Source organism: Cibotium barometz, chromosome 57, assembly GCF_041138505.1.
Source record: "Cibotium barometz isolate CiBa-2024 chromosome 57, ASM4113850v1, whole genome shotgun sequence".
NCBI lineage: Eukaryota > Viridiplantae > Streptophyta > Polypodiopsida > Cyatheales > Cibotiaceae > Cibotium > Cibotium barometz.
Genome location: NC_141102.1, coordinates 29,454,884 through 29,470,419, shown reverse-complemented (window position 1 = coordinate 29,470,419; position 15,536 = coordinate 29,454,884). Strand labels below are relative to the sequence as shown.

Here is a 15,536-nt window from a genome sequence, read left to right as displayed (position 1 = left end):
GCGAGATCTGGGACTATGCCCCAGAACAGATGGTATGATGACGAGTACAGAGCCCTATACTCACGGCTCCGCATACAGAGAGCCTTGGGAGCCATCACAGAGCAGGAGTCGAGGAGAGAGATGAGGAGACTTACTCGCCGCAAAAGGCGGGCCTTTGCAGAGATACAGGAGCTAGAGATCTTCCATTTCTTCATGAGTAGAGATAGCCCTATCTCATGGCGGCACTTCAAAGAGCCCCGGACATCGACACCCATTGCAGACCCACAGACATGGCACACATATGCAAAGGGCCTATACCACGCCCCACAATAGCCACCTATACCTCAGCCACAGGAGCCTCAACCTACCACAGCTAGCTTCTTTACCCACTTGATGGTAAAGGAAGCTATCCGCCACCTACAACATGGACGGGCCGCCGACCATATGGGCCTACAGGGTGAGCATCTCATATATGCAATAGATTCTTTGGCTCCTTTTCTTGCACACCTGTTTAACAGGGCACTAGCAGACGGTTTGCTTGCGGAGTGGACGATGCACAACTCTATGGTGCAGTGTTGGAGCAAGAGCTTAGCTTATATGCTGAGCGAGCAGGTTTACGCTCATCAAGGCAGGCAGGCTTCAGAGAGCTTTCTCTACCATTGACCATGTATTCACTTTGAGATGTATGATTGATCAGGCCAAAGTGAGGAAGAGAAAGCTCTATTGCTGCTTTGTGGATTTCCGCAAGGCATTTGACACAGTACCACGAGAGGGGCTCTTTCAGCGCCTGCAGTCTCTTGGCATACCAGCAGATATGACATGGGGCATCTATGCATTATATGAGCAGGTTTTTGGGTGAGTCAGATGCCCAGGAGGCTAGCACCATTGGTGTGAAGCAAGGATGCCCACTTTCTCCCACGCTATTTGGGTTATACATTGATGAGGTGGCTGACTTCATTACACGGGGAGGCGGAGATGGAGTTGATCTAGCAGGTACCTCAGTACATATTATGCTTTATGCTGATGATATTGTATTAGTGTCTGAGTCTCCAGGAGGTCTACAGCAGCATCTACATGCACTTGATGATGTCTGCACACAGAGGGGTCTTACTGTGAACCTTGGGAAAACCAAGGTTATGGTCTTTCATACATCAAGACAGGGCAGGAGTCAGCTGACATTCACTCTCGCAGGACGCCAAGTGGAGGTGGTGACATCATACGTGTACCTAGGGGTTACCTTCTTTGCAGCACCCACGCACTTCACCATGGGTTCAGTAGCCATGGTCTATGCTAGAGAGACAGTGCCACCAGGCGCATTTTCAGGAGCCCCGGACGAAGGGGTGGCTATTTGACACATTAGTCACACCGGCACTGATGTATGGAGCAGCGAAAAGGGCGCTAGGCCTTGCTACCCATTGGTGCACACAGATAGAGAGACTACAGGCCCTCATGATGGCACGCATGATACGCAGCAAACCGTCAGTACCTCATGACATTATCCGAGCAGAGTTTGCTGCGCCTCAAAAGATGGTAGAGGCCATATTCCAGACTATATGCCTGCTAGACAGATTCAGTGTCATGTGCATCATAGATGCCATGGACATTCTTAGGGCTAGATCCAGAAAAGGCAACCAGATAAAGAGTATGAACCCAGTAGAAGAACCAGGATGACAGAGCACAGAGCACAGAGCACTGATGGCAGTGTAAACTGGAGCAGGACTTGGAGCAAGGATTGAGAAGGACCAAAAGGATGCTCACAGAACCAGGCGGCTGAAACGCATCATAAGATGGTAAAAGCATCAGTCGGCTGCAGGTGCTAGAGTGTGTGGACTGGAGTCCAGTCGGGCAGCAGCATGCGCATCAGGAGCCAGGAGCAGAGCTGGTCGGATTTGCTGAAAAGAGCATTAAAGGAATTCTGAACTAGCCGACCAGCAGTCGGCCAGCTCCTACATTGTCCAAGACCCATATATAAGGGCTCAAGTGCTTATCATTTATCTCATTCAATCCCACTAGGGGTTTGGATCCTTAGAGGTCCCATAGGGGACAGATTTTGGTGTTAACCACCTTTTTATGAAGGCAGCCCATGGCTGCAGACATGTACCCTTTTTGTACCATAGATTATACTGAATTTCCAGCACTTCTCACTCTCTCTCTCTACTCTCTCTCTACCTGCGTTTTTGCATCAGATGGTGCGTTTTTGCATCAGAAGGTTTCCAAGAGTGTTTAGGGCTGAAAGAAGACTCCCCAGAGCTTCCGCGCGTTACATTGGTATCAGAGCATCAGGCTCAGCCAGGCTAAATGCTGATTCAGTCCCATATGATGGTGTACAGGTCCAAGGTACAGGAAAGTACACGGATTCAAAGCCCAAGGCAAGAACACTGATCGGGAAGAACTCCCAGGAGGTTTGTTGGTGGTGTTCCACAGTGCCAGATGGGGATGGCAGTTCCGTGAGCCAAATAGGTTCTCAGGTAACGGTCCCAAGGGAGGTTGATCCTCCAAGGGTGATGTGAGAGTGCCAGACTCAATTCCAGGAACGAAGACCAAGACGGTGTTCAGAGTCAGGGCCGAAATGGATTGTGGACTAGAGGAAGACCAGATGCATAGATCTTCATCAGAGACAGAGTGGTTTGGAGAATAGACCGGATTTTCAGAGAAAAGGGTTTGCCAGGCATGGATGATGACAGAGGGACTTCGGGACAGGATTGGGATGATGACAGTCATCCAAGAGCAGGTTGGATTCCCGTCATCAAGTTTAGCAGAGGGGGATGTCATGTGCATCATAGATGCCATGGACATTCTCAGGGCTAGATCCAGAAAAGGCAACCAGATAAAGAGTATGAACCCAGTAGAAGAACCAGGATGACAGAGCACAGAGCACAGAGCACTGATGGCAGTGTAAACTGGAGCAAGACTTGGAGCAAGGATTGAGAAGGACCAAAAGGATGCTCACAGAACCAGGCGGCTGAAACGCATCATAAGATGGTAAAAGCATCAGTCGGCTGCAGGCGCTAGAGTGTGTGGACTGGAGTCCAGTCGGGCAGCAGCATGCGCATCAGGAGCCAAGAGCAGAGCTGGTCAGATTTGCTGAAAAGAGCATTAAAGGAATTCTGAACTGGCCGACCAGCAGTCGGCGAGCTCCTACATTGTCCAAGACCCATATATAAGGGCTCAAGTGCTCATCATTTATGTCATTCAATCCCACTAGGGGTTTGGATCCTTAGAGGTCCCATAGGGGACAGATTTTGGTGTTAACCACCTTTTTATGAAGGCAGCCCATGGCTGCAGACATGTACCCTTTTTGTACCATAGATTATACTGAATTTCCAGCACTTCTCACTCTCTCTCTCTACTCTCTCTCTACCTGCGTTTTTGCATCAGATGGTGCGTTTTTGCATCAGAAGGTTTCCAAGAGTGTTTAGGGCTGAAAGAAGACTCCCCAGAGCTTCCGCGCATTACATTCAGAGAGATGCCACAGGACAGATTGTCATACAAAGCTTTTGAGGCACCTAGACAACTGGCTGAGGCAGGAGACAGAGGATCATGGTATGCACATGTCACACATTGGTTCTCACAGCATGGCCTAGATATGGAACATCTACCACCATTCCAGTATGACAGGGATGCACCACATATCCGTCTCTCTCATAGTGAGAGGAACAGAGTATTGAGACAGGACCTATGGCAACTCTATACACGAGAGACATGGATATCGCCTACACAGCCTCTTCCACCAAAGATGCTATACTACAGAGATCACTTCATGAGTATCACTGATGATGGATTTATAGAGAGGCCTAGATACATGGAGGGCTTTTTACCACACAGCTCCCGAGTGGCTATTGGTCAGCTTAGAGTTTCATCACATCGATTGGAAATCGAGACTGGCAAAGCAGCACGGATCCCCCGAGAGGAGAGGGTATGCAAATTGTGCAGAGAGGAGGTGGAGAGTGAGGAGCATTCTGTATGCAGATGCAAAGCATATACAGCCATCAGAGAGATATCCCATTTTATTCAGAGAGCCACATTCACTACGCCAGATCTTTGAGGCAGCAGACCAGCGCATACTGGGGAGATTCATTCTAGACATACAGCGTCACAGAGAGACATCATTACAGGCTCAGACAGCTCCAAAGGGGGGACGACAGACAGAGATTACTACATTTTTTCAGAGATCCATCCCACTCCTAGCCCCTACACAGCAAGGAATTACTCTCCAGAGAGCAGAGACACTCAGAGCCCACAGGAGACAAAGGACAACTGGCTTTTGGACACCACGCCTATACCAGAGAGGGATGACAAAGATCAGAGCTCAGTTTCACAGAGAGGGTGCGGAGCGACTGGCTCGCTTCAGAGCAGATCAAGGCATGTTCTTCAGGGAGCTGTGGACACCCCCTTCATTGATGTATACCATTTTATACCCCCAGTATGGTACAGGATGGAGCTAGCTAGGTTGCATATCATGATTGTATACTCCATGCATATAGCTTTGCATTCTCCTAGTAGTAGAGCTCCATCCCCTCCCCCCCACTCATTGTACTTATTGCACACCCAGATTCAGCTTTTTTTTTTTTTTTAGTTCAGTACTTTTTCATTTTGTTGGGATGACAGAGGATACCCCACACAGGTACACTGATTTGTCTCATAGGCCGAGTTCGGTCTTTTGGAAGACATTAATAAATCTTTCTTTCTTCTTTCTTCTTTCTATGAAACCTTTTTCGAAACTTCCCCAAACTGTATGAAACGTTTTTGAAACACCTTTTAAGAAACGCCGGGCAACCATGTTACCAACGCTAGTGCGGTTCTATCCACCTCCCCTGGTATGTAATCCCCTCACAGAGCGGCCATCCACGGAAAGAGTCCCCCTCTCATCCTAGTCCCTGCCTCAGTTGAGGTTCGTATTCCCGTTTGTCTTGTGCCTTCTTGGTACTAGTAGAAGGATCTTAAAAACATCTTATTGCAACAGGGGATACATACCCTGAATCCAAACTTAAATAAACCCTTCCACTTTCTTTATTAGGGAAAGACCTTGATTTGCATGATTTTGGGAATGTTTTTTATCCCCAACCAAAACTGATTGCACAATTCCTTTGGCGTAAATCCAGCAGCTATGTCCTGGCTTATTCCATGTGTGTTTGTCACTCTCATTGCCTCAACCTTTATGTTGTGATTTGCATGATGTTGGGAATATCTTTCATCCCCAACCAAAACTGATTGCGCGATTCCATTGACTTAAATCCACCAACTAGGTCCTGGTTTATTCCATGTGTGTTTGTCACTCATTGGCTTAAATCCACCAACTATGTCCTGGCTTATTCCATGTGTGTTTGTCACCGATTGAACAATTCCTTTGACTTAAATCCACCAACTATGTCTTGGCTTATTCCATGTGTGTTTGTCACTCTCATTGCCTCAACCTTCTTTGCATCCTCCTCCATGTCGGCATCTGCATAGATGTTAAACATACTGACATAAGCTGCAACATCCTTTTGATCCAACTGCACTGCATGTTCAAAGGCTAATCTTCCAAGCTCCAGATCTCCCCAGTTTCGACAAGCACCCAACAAAGTATGCCATGCAACAAGATTAGGATGACATGGCATCTCCTTAATCATCCCTATTGCCTTGTCTAACTGGCCTACACGGCCAAAAAGATCAACCATGCAAGTGCAGTGCTCAAGATTTGGAATGATGCCACAGTCTTTGCTCATGGCCTCAAAGTACGCCAAGCCCTTGTCCACTAGGCCTGCATGACTGCATGCATTTAGAACACTGACAAATGTAACGATATCTGGCTGTTTCCCTTCTTGTCTCATTCTGTCAAAGATTTGAAAAACATTTTCACTTTCTCCCATTTGGGCATATCCTGCAATAAGTGCATTCCATGCCACTTCATCTTGAGCTGGAAGCCTATCAAACACTTCTTGTGCTCTTGCAAGGAGGCCACATTTAGCATACATATCAACCAACGTATTCCCAACAACTAGATCACTTCCCGACAAACATTTTCTAGCAATCTCAACATGTATTGTTTGACCCTTGTCTACGGCTCCTATGCTGCTACAAGCTTTCAAGATGCAAACAAACGTGACAGCATTTGGAGAGAAGCCCTCCCGTTTCATCTGTTCAAAACTGTTCAAAGCATCATCACAACACCCATGTTTGGCATATCCTGCAATTAGAGCAGTCCACGAGGCGACATCTCGAACTGGAAGTTTTTCAAACACTTCCAAGGCTTTTGCAAGCAAGCCACAATAGGCGTACATATCAACCAATGCATTGCCAACACCAAGATCTCCTTCCAACAACCCTTCTCTGGCAATCTCAGCATGTATTTCTCGGCCTTTTTCTGTGGCTCCTAAGCTGCCACAAGATTTCAAGATACAAACATACGTGACAGCATTTGGACGGATACACTCACTCTGCATCTGTTCAAAACAGTTCAATGCTTCCTCGCCGCACCCGTGTTTCGCATACCCTGTAAGTAGAACATTCCATGAGACTACATCTCGAACTGGAAGCTTGTCAAACACTTCCTGTGCTTTGGCAAGCAACCCACAGTTGGCATACATATCAACCAATGCATTGCCGATAACAAGCTCTCTTTCCAGCAACCCTTTTCTGGCAATCTCAGCATGTATTCCTCGGCCCTTGTCTGCAGCTCCTATGCTGCCACAAGCTTGCAAGCTGCAAACAAATGTGACAGAGTTAGGAGCAATGCCCTCACACTGCATCTGTTCAAGACTGTTTAGTGCTTCTTCGCCATGCCCGTGTTTGGCATAACCTGCAATGAGTGCAGTCCATGAGACTACATCCCGAACAGGAATCTTATCAAGCACTTCCTGTGCTTTTGCAAGCATGCCACAATTGGCGTACATATCGACCAATGCGTTCCCAATAACAACATCTCTCTCCAACAGCCCTTTTCTGGCAATCTCAGCATGTATTTCTTGGCCCTTGTCTGCGTCTCCTAAGCTGCTGCAGGCATTTAAGCTGCAAACAAATGTGACAATATCCGGAGAGACTCCCTCTAGCTGCATTTGTTCTAAACAGTTCAGTGCTTCCTCACCACATCCATGTTTGGCGTATCCTGCCATGAGTGCAGTCCATGAGACTACATCTCGAAATGGAAGCTTGTCAAACGCATCTTGAGCTTTGGAAAGCAAGCCACATTTAGCATACATATCAACCACAATGTTGCCAACACCAAAATCTCTTTCTATCAATCCTTTTCTGGCAATCTCAGCATGAATTTCTCCACCCTTGTGTGCATCTCCTATGGCACCACAAGCTTTTAAGATGCAAACAAAAGCAGCGGTATTGGGAGAGATGCCTTGGAGTTGCATCTGTCCAAAAAGGTTCAGTGCTTCTTTGCTATACCCATGCTTGGCATAACCTGCTATTAGTGCGCTCCACGAGACTGCATCTCGGACCGAAAGCTTGTCAAACACGTCCTGTGCTTTTGCAAGCAAGCCGAATTTGGCATACATATCAACAAGGGTGCTGCCAACAAACAGGTCTCTTTCCAAACCCATTCTGGCAATCTCAGAATGTATTTGACAGCCTCTTTCCACATCTTTCAGTCTAGTGCAAGCTTTCAGTAAGGCTACAAAAGTATACCCACTAGGATGCACAGAATCCTGTTGCATTCTTTGGTGTAGGATGAGAGCATGTTGCAATTCCCCACTTTTGACATAGCCTATGATGAGAGAGTTACAGGAGCATTCATTCAGACAAGCTAACCCATCAAAGACCTGCTGAGCATCATTCATGCATCCAACTTCCACCAACATAGAGACAAGTAAGTTCCCCAGAAATCTATCCGCTATCAGACCGCTACGTCGAATGTAGGCATGCAAATGCAAGGCATGCGCTAGGTTTCTCTCCTTTCTGCATTTGTGCAAGACGCACGCCAAGGTCTTCACAGAAGGGGGCAGCATCTACCCTTCTAAAGAAGGGAGTGCCTCCTCTAAGGGGAGCATCTTCCAACCACCATTGCTGTTCTGATGCAGCACTTCTTGGGTTTTGGCTTCTGGGAGCTCTTCTGGACCTGGTATCTTGGGCATGCCCTCCATCCATGATGACAAGTTTTTCTATTTGATATGCTGGAAAACTGGGGACCTGGAGCAATCGTGCAGAAATGAATGGCACCACCTCCTCTGCTCCTGGGTTTGTTCCAAGTCTTATCTTGAGAGGAACCCATTAGGCATTCTTTCTATAAGCGCTCGTGGGCGATACCACCCACTACATCCACAATCAGAAGTGGGTCAATTTTTGCTTGCAGGCAAACATTCTTCTGCTATTCGATCTCCTCATGCTCGCCTCTTGATGACAGCATTTTAGCTAATTTTCGTTTTAAATCTTTAAATCACCTAAACTAGGTAGAAATGCATGTTAAGCATAGATAAATTTACGCTCTATTCATACGACTAAATTTAAGCATAGATAAAGTTAAGCTCTGTTCATACGATTAAACAGGACACGAAGTTACTTCATGGGTCAAAATGACTCATGGCGCCCCCTTAGAAACTATACAAGTTAGCATGCCCTGTTTGGGTAATATAATCACCGTCAGAAAAAAACCGACCTTTGGTGTAATTTTTAAGGTTGAATTTTTCAAAAAAGGGTTAGGGGATTTTATTTACCGGGGTTATTTCTTTAATTTCTTGAAAATAAGGATGAGGAAAAATATATCCCTACAAAAAGGGACTAGAAAATATGTCCCTGCAAGAAAAAGACTAGAAAAAATATATCCTTGAAAATAAACCAGAAAATATATCCCTGTACTTGTTTGTATGATCCGGGTCTGTTCATACTGGGGCGCTGGTTTAGTTAATACATTGTATGATAATAGTTATTACTTATTAGTTATAAGGGCGGTTTAAAGTTTAAACTTTAGGGTTCATACAATGTAACCTGGCTCTTATCTACAGTGCTGAGTGGCCAATCACATGAAGTAGTTCAGATTCCAAGCCTATCCTAGGCTCTTCCTCAGTTGTGGCCCATCGTAATAAGCTCCCGACTCTTCTTGCAGTACGGAGCGGGCCATCTTGCATGCAGCGCATGTGACCTGACTCCTAAGTCCTGAGCACGAAGCGCACGATGCTGCATGCATGTTTGTGTTTTGTTATTTTTGCTCTCTTCTGCAACCTTCCTGAGCTCTCAAGACTGTAGACGATTTTACTGGTGGGCACTAGTTGTTTTCTCTCTATTGTTCTTGTGCTTTTCATTCTTGGCCACAAAAGTGAAGAGGTTACACAAGTGATATGTATGTTTCTTTACGCATCTGTGAGGTGATTTGATGTTTGATCTATTGTATATACCATCTGTGAGGTGTATTTATGATTTGATGTTTGATCTTTACACATCTGTGAGGTGTATTTCTGATTTGATGCTGCATGCATGTTTGTGTTTTGTTGTTTTTGCTCTCTTCTGCAACCTACCTGAGCTCTCGAGACTGTAGACGATTTTACTGGTGGGCACGGGTTGTTTTCTCTCTATTGTTCTTGTGCTTTTCGATCTTGGCCACAAAAGTGAAGAGGTCACACAGGTGATAGGTATGTTTCTTTACGCATCTGTGAGGTGATTTGATGTTTTTGATCTTTACGCATCTGTGAGGTGTATTTCTAATTTGATGTTTCTGTCACAAGGGGTCGATGCATCTGCCATGCTCCTCTGTTTTTTGAAGGGTTTGAACTTTGGGGGGTGGGGGTGCATGGTTGGTGGATTCTCTCTCGTTCGTTCCTGGCTGGTAGTAGGGATTCGTGATGCTATGAGCGCAAACAAGCTGAATATTACAGATGCATTGAGCAAGGCAAAGGATAAAGCTGATCTTGCTACATCTAATCTCTTTGATGTCACATATCATGTGGCCAAGGAGGATCTTGCATTCAGTAAGTATACTTTAGTTTTAGAGTTGTTCTCGGTTTGTGGTTGCCCCTCACTTCCAGTAGATATGTATCATAATTAATGACAAATCTTGCATTGCATTTGTTCACTACATTAGTGAGTCTATCATGAGAGACCATCTTAAAAGACTAAGAAACTCACCTTTTTTTAGCATCATGATGGATGAATCTACAGATATTCAGCTTAAGCAACACTTAATCATTTATGCTTCATTCTTAGAAGATCATGAGCCTGTGACAATTTTTTGGGATTGCTAGAGATTGAGAGTGGCAGCTATGATTGGGCACCACAATGGCTTATCTGCATGATTGAAAAGAGATAATCCTTTCATGAGTGACTAACATTCATTGTGTTGCCCATCGAGCTAGCTTATGTATATCTGATGCACAAGGTTTGGATACATGTGTGAACTCTATTGCTTCTTTATTTTCAAAAAGCTCTGTTAAAACATCCATGCTAGAAAGTTTGGAGAAGGAGTTTGGATGTGAAGTGCTTCACATGAGTCAAATTCATAAGGTAAGATGGTTGAACAAACACATGGTAGTTCATAAGGTTTGTGAATCGTTTGAGGCTTGCTAGAGTTTACTAAAATAGAAAATACTACTCTCTTTGAGTCGATTTCAAAGTTCCAATTTATATACAATAATCACTTTATGGCAGACATTTTAGAGAGGTTAGCAACATTGAGCAAGGTCTTTCAACAAAGTTTTGTTGATGTAACCTCTGTTGTTGGGTTTGTTGAGGTGGAGATCCAGGCTTTAGAGTTGTATTTCTTATTGAATCAAGAATTTAATGTAAATGCCTCAGTTCTTGACAATCATAGCTACCAAATCATCCCAGACTTCGGGCTCCCTGGGACAACTTCATGCATTACAGTCATCTATTCGAGGTAACATGTATAGAAGTATTAGAATTCATAGGGAGGTAGATGGATCCAACTTAGATCGATCAATTTTATTTCAAAAGTCTTTTGTTACTTCCATTATAAAAAATTTAAAAGAAAGATTTTGTGATAATCATGATTTGAAATGCTTTAGAGCATTAGCTCCTTCTAGCTTTCCAGCAAAGCAGGCAAAGCATTTAAAGACTATGGCCATGCTGAGATTGAAGTGTTAGCATCCTTTTATGGAGAAGAGAAGATGAGAGTTAATGGTGAAGTTTTAGATGCGCTAGTAAGGAAGGATCAAATTAAGAGATAATATCATTACTTTAAGCTCCAAGCTTCCAATGAGTGGAAGGGGTGGAGTTTAAAAAACACATGGGTTGCTATAGGAAGAAATGACACTATGAAACATAAGTATCCTATGCTATTAAGACTAGCAAGAATTGCTATGATCCAGTGTTGTAGCATTGCTTCATGTGAGAGGGGATTTAGTGTCCAAAACATCATTAAAACTAAGTTAAGGAATCACTTGAGCACTAGAAATGTTGATGCTTTGATGCGCATATTAATTGAAGGCCCAAGTGTGTTACACTTCAATTTCCAAGTTGTAATTGACATGTGGAAGAGGAGAGCAAAGGCAAGCTGACAATTTTTGGTGAGAGTGCAAGGTAAGGCTTGAACTTCACTTATGTAATCTTTACTTAGTCACTAAAAATATAAGTACATTTTTAATTTTTAACTTTATTTTTAGGCTCTCAACAAGTGGAGATAAAGCATGAATGTTGGTGATTTGCTCTCCCTTTGTTCTCTTTACGAACGTTAGTCTTTATTTTCTAAAGGTTTTCTTGAAGATTAGGTATGTGTATCTTTCCATCTAGTTTTCTTCTCTTTTGGTTTCATATTATTTTCCCTTCATATGTGTCTGTTTGTACACATGCAAAGATATCTCACTCTTAAAATTAACTTCTTTATGTGGCCAATGATGAGTATATCTCACACTCAGATTCATTGAAGCTAAGTCGAGATTGGGTAGATTCTTATCTTACAACTTTACATCTCAATCTTTTCTTTCTTTCGTTCTTAATTCAATTTTTAAAGCTCTCACACTATCAAAATTTATATTTAGTTTTAGTTTATTACCTTTGGTTTCAGGTTTGTTTTTAAATTTAAGTCGTGAGTAAGTTTAGCTCTTAAGCTCTGCTATTTTGGTTGTAATTTTTTATTTATTTATACCGGTCTATGCCTTTATAATTTCAGCCTCGTCTCTCTTTCTATATAGCTCGCTCTATCTATTTGTTTGTTTCATTTTTATTTCACTTTTGTTTGTGACTTTTATTCTTTTACCAATTCATTTACAATTATTGTTTCTTTGCTTTAGCTCTCACTATTGATTTTTATCTTTTCTTATGGTTTTATTTGTGTTGTATAAAAGAGCCCCCGAAAAACTCAGAGGCCAAAAATATCACACAACCTATCACTTCTTTTGCAAGGGTTTGGTTTTATGAGTTGCGCATGTGTTTGACTTGCATTGATTTGTTTTGTTGTTTCCTTATTTATATATTTGTTATGTATACTTTTGTGGTTAAATAGCTAGCAATTTCAATACTCTATGTAAGTGGGCAGGAGGAGAAATTTGGTTGAATATTGGCATCAAATATTGGAGTATCGGAACCCTTGGTGCTTTACTTAGCACCCAAAGTTGGGCTCTTGCTGGTGCATGAACCATGAACAGTTTATTTTTATGTTTCGTTATTTTTGTTGGATTGTGATCACCTAACTTATTGGTTCTTTTGTGTTAGGTGTTGATCTCAATTTGGTACACCTTGCACCCCAAGTTTTTTAGATTGTATGTTGTGTCTGCATAAATGGTGAGCTTTAGGATGTTCATGTTTCATCTTAGGTCTACTCCTAAAGATAATTGAACAGTATAAATGATTGAATGTAGGGATTGTTGGCATACCAACAGACTTTTGTGTGTGTGTTGAGAGAGAGAGAGAGAGAGAGAGAGAGAGAGAGAGAACAATACTAAGCATTATTTGGTTTTGCAGAGATAAAGGAGCACTAAGTATCATGGTTTCATAGTTTAGCAACAATGCCATATGTTATATTAAAGATGGATCGGGGTTTAGTCTTGGTCATGGGGAAACAACATGCTTTATAAGTTCATTATAGACACCATACAACAGCCCGTTTTTCCTTTGGTTGTATTTTGCAAGGCCATGAAACATGTATTCCTGAAAAAAAGGATTTGGTATCTCACTTACCTTGTAAAAAAACCGATTAATACCCTGAAGGGTCTTTACCAACCAGTTGGTAAAGACCCTCCAACCGATTAATACCCTGGAGGGTCTTTACCAACTGGTTGGTAAAGACCCTCCAAGCGATTAATACCCTGGAGGGTCTTTACCAACTGGTTGGATTCTTGAAATCCTGACTATAATTTTACTTAGACTGGTTTTTCACTGGTTCAAAAAAAAGTTTTTTTCTAACCCTGGATATAATACGCTTTCCTCTTTGGTTGAGAATAGCCTTGAAAGAGCTGGCGGACGCATTGGGCCTGGTGCTTTTTGTCCACAGTGAAGAAGAGCTGGTGGAGGACAGCCTTGAAAGAGCTGGCAGACGCATTGGGCCTGGTGCTTTTTGTCCACAGTGAAGAAGACAATGGCCGACATTCAAATAAAGTATGTGTGTCATGGAACACAATAGTGGAAACCTCGAAAATGCTTGAGATGGACTCGAGAGTTTGGGAAAATGGAACTCAGTTGAAGTTTGGGAACTTCCTAGGAGCCTGCTTTAGGTGTGGAAATTTTGGCCACATAGCCAGAGATTGTGGAGTGAGCAACAACATAAAGACCAATGAGGAGAACAAGAAAGAAGGGTCAAATGAGGGGACAAAAAGGGGAAACTTCAAAAACACAAGCTGATAAAGGGGACAAAGGAAAAGACAAAATGAACAAGGAAGAAGGGGACCCTGAGAATATGGAATGGACCAGGGGTTAGGGATAAATCTAAGGGGAAAAACACCCTTAGATAGGTGAAAGGTGAAACCAGGAATATCCAGTCAAAAGGGGGAGGGAAAGGTGCTGAAGCAAGCAGATCTACAAAAGGACTTAGTCCACCTATCTATTCTAATCCCTTTAGCCCTTTGAGAGATGACACTGAAACCTCATCCATGGGGAAGTCCAACAACTGGCAGGTGGATACTGCTTGGAGGCAGATTCAAACATGAGATAGAGAGACAAGGACAAAGCTAGAAAGAGAGGAGGGATTGGAGGTGGAGATGGTTCCTCTGCAAACTGCCTTAGAATGAGCAAGCTAAATAGGGTTAGGGGTTGTACTTAGAATGTTAAAGGCCTGAAAGATAAAAACAAAAAATCAACCTTTTGGGGGATGGTAAAAATCTGGAACTTGTCCATAATGGCAATTCAGGAACATAATCTGGTAACAAAGAGAAAAAGAGAGATAGCTTCATGGATTGGACAATTTTGTATGGGGGAGTGATGGCAGGTTATAGTGGGGTTATGTGCATTATGAAGAAGGATTTAAAACCTTCTATTGTAGCCAACCATCCTAATGGCATGATCCTAGTTGTAGAGGTTCAGATAGAGGAAGAAAAGATATGGTTGATTAATATTTATAGGGCCCAATAGACTAGACATCCAATATTTATACAAGGGGGGATGTGGGAATGGATCAAATAGACTAGACATCCAACACTCTTTCATTCTAATGGGAGAATTCAATGTGGTGAAAGACACCTAGACAGATGTGGGGGAAGCACTGTAATGATGGGACAAGAGAGAAAAAATGGGATAGTCTCAGAGGGAAACTGGGCCTAACTAATGGTTGGAAATTAGGACCTTGCAGCTCTGACCTGGGCATACTTATTTTAGCTTGCAATACATGGGGTCATCCTCTAGAATAGATAGAGTTTTCTTTAGCCAACAAGCATCTTGGGTGCCCCACACAATTTCTCTCAGAGTGGAAACTTCTTCTATCCTGTCTGACTACATGCCTTTAATGTGGGGTAGGCAAACAACTCAATGTGGGGAAAGTGAACTTAGGGATTTCCCAGTAAGAAAGTTGAGGATTAATAACAGTCTACTACAAGATGATTTGTTCACATTTCTCACTAAGGATGTTATTAATAGGCTTAAGAGTAATGAAGGGGCAAGAGGTTCTTGGAGAAAATTTGCCAAAGAAATGCAAGGCATTATTAGAAGAGTTAGGAAACTGAGAGCTCATCAGAAGAGACAAAAGAGGGAAACTAGGGGAATCTTCTAGACATCCTACAAAAAAAGAGACAACTTAATAGCCTATCCATGATACAAATGGATCAATATGCCAAGTGAAACTCATCTAAAGGAGGAAGATGCTAAATTAGATAGTGAGAGAGAGAAAGGGGATAGCTGGAGATTGTATAACAATAAGAGAAAACCTACCAAGTATTTGTTTGGATTGATCAAGGAAAGAGGGAACAGAGAGCTACAAGGACAAATTAGGGATGAGAATGGATAGGAGCTAGGTGACATAAAATAGATTTCCCTAAGGTGGGTGGACTTCTTGGGTATCACTCTGAGTCTTAAAGAAGATACATCTATAGAGAGGTTTCAAGCAAAATCCTAACTACTTAACTTGGTCAACACTAGCATTAAACCAGATAGAGCCAGATAGTTTGATAAAGACATTAAGATGGATGAACGCTGTGAGGCACTCAAGAATCTGGGTAAGGAAAAATCTCCAGGTTAGGATGGGCTATCAGTTTAAT

At 42.9% G+C, this 15,536-nt stretch overlaps 1 protein-coding gene across 1 annotated transcript; it reads right to left on the bottom strand.

The window, feature by feature from the left end:
- Nucleotides 1–4,699: 4,699 nt before the first annotated feature.
- On the bottom strand, nt 4,700–8,308 carry LOC147606642 (pentatricopeptide repeat-containing protein At2g39620-like). The gene has a single exon (XM_086792044.1). It carries the CDS (start codon nt 7,914–7,916, stop codon nt 5,307–5,309), a length of 2,610 nt encoding a protein of 869 aa, XP_086648170.1. The 5' UTR covers nt 7,917–8,308; the 3' UTR covers nt 4,700–5,306.
- Between the last annotated feature and the right edge of the window lie 7,228 nt (nt 8,309–15,536).

What these genes read in the sequence shown, in the direction of transcription:
- LOC147606642 (XM_086792044.1), bottom strand. Translation starts at nt 7,916, where the DNA reads ATGCTGCCCCCTTCTGTGAAGACCTTGGCGTGCGTCTTGCACAAATGC.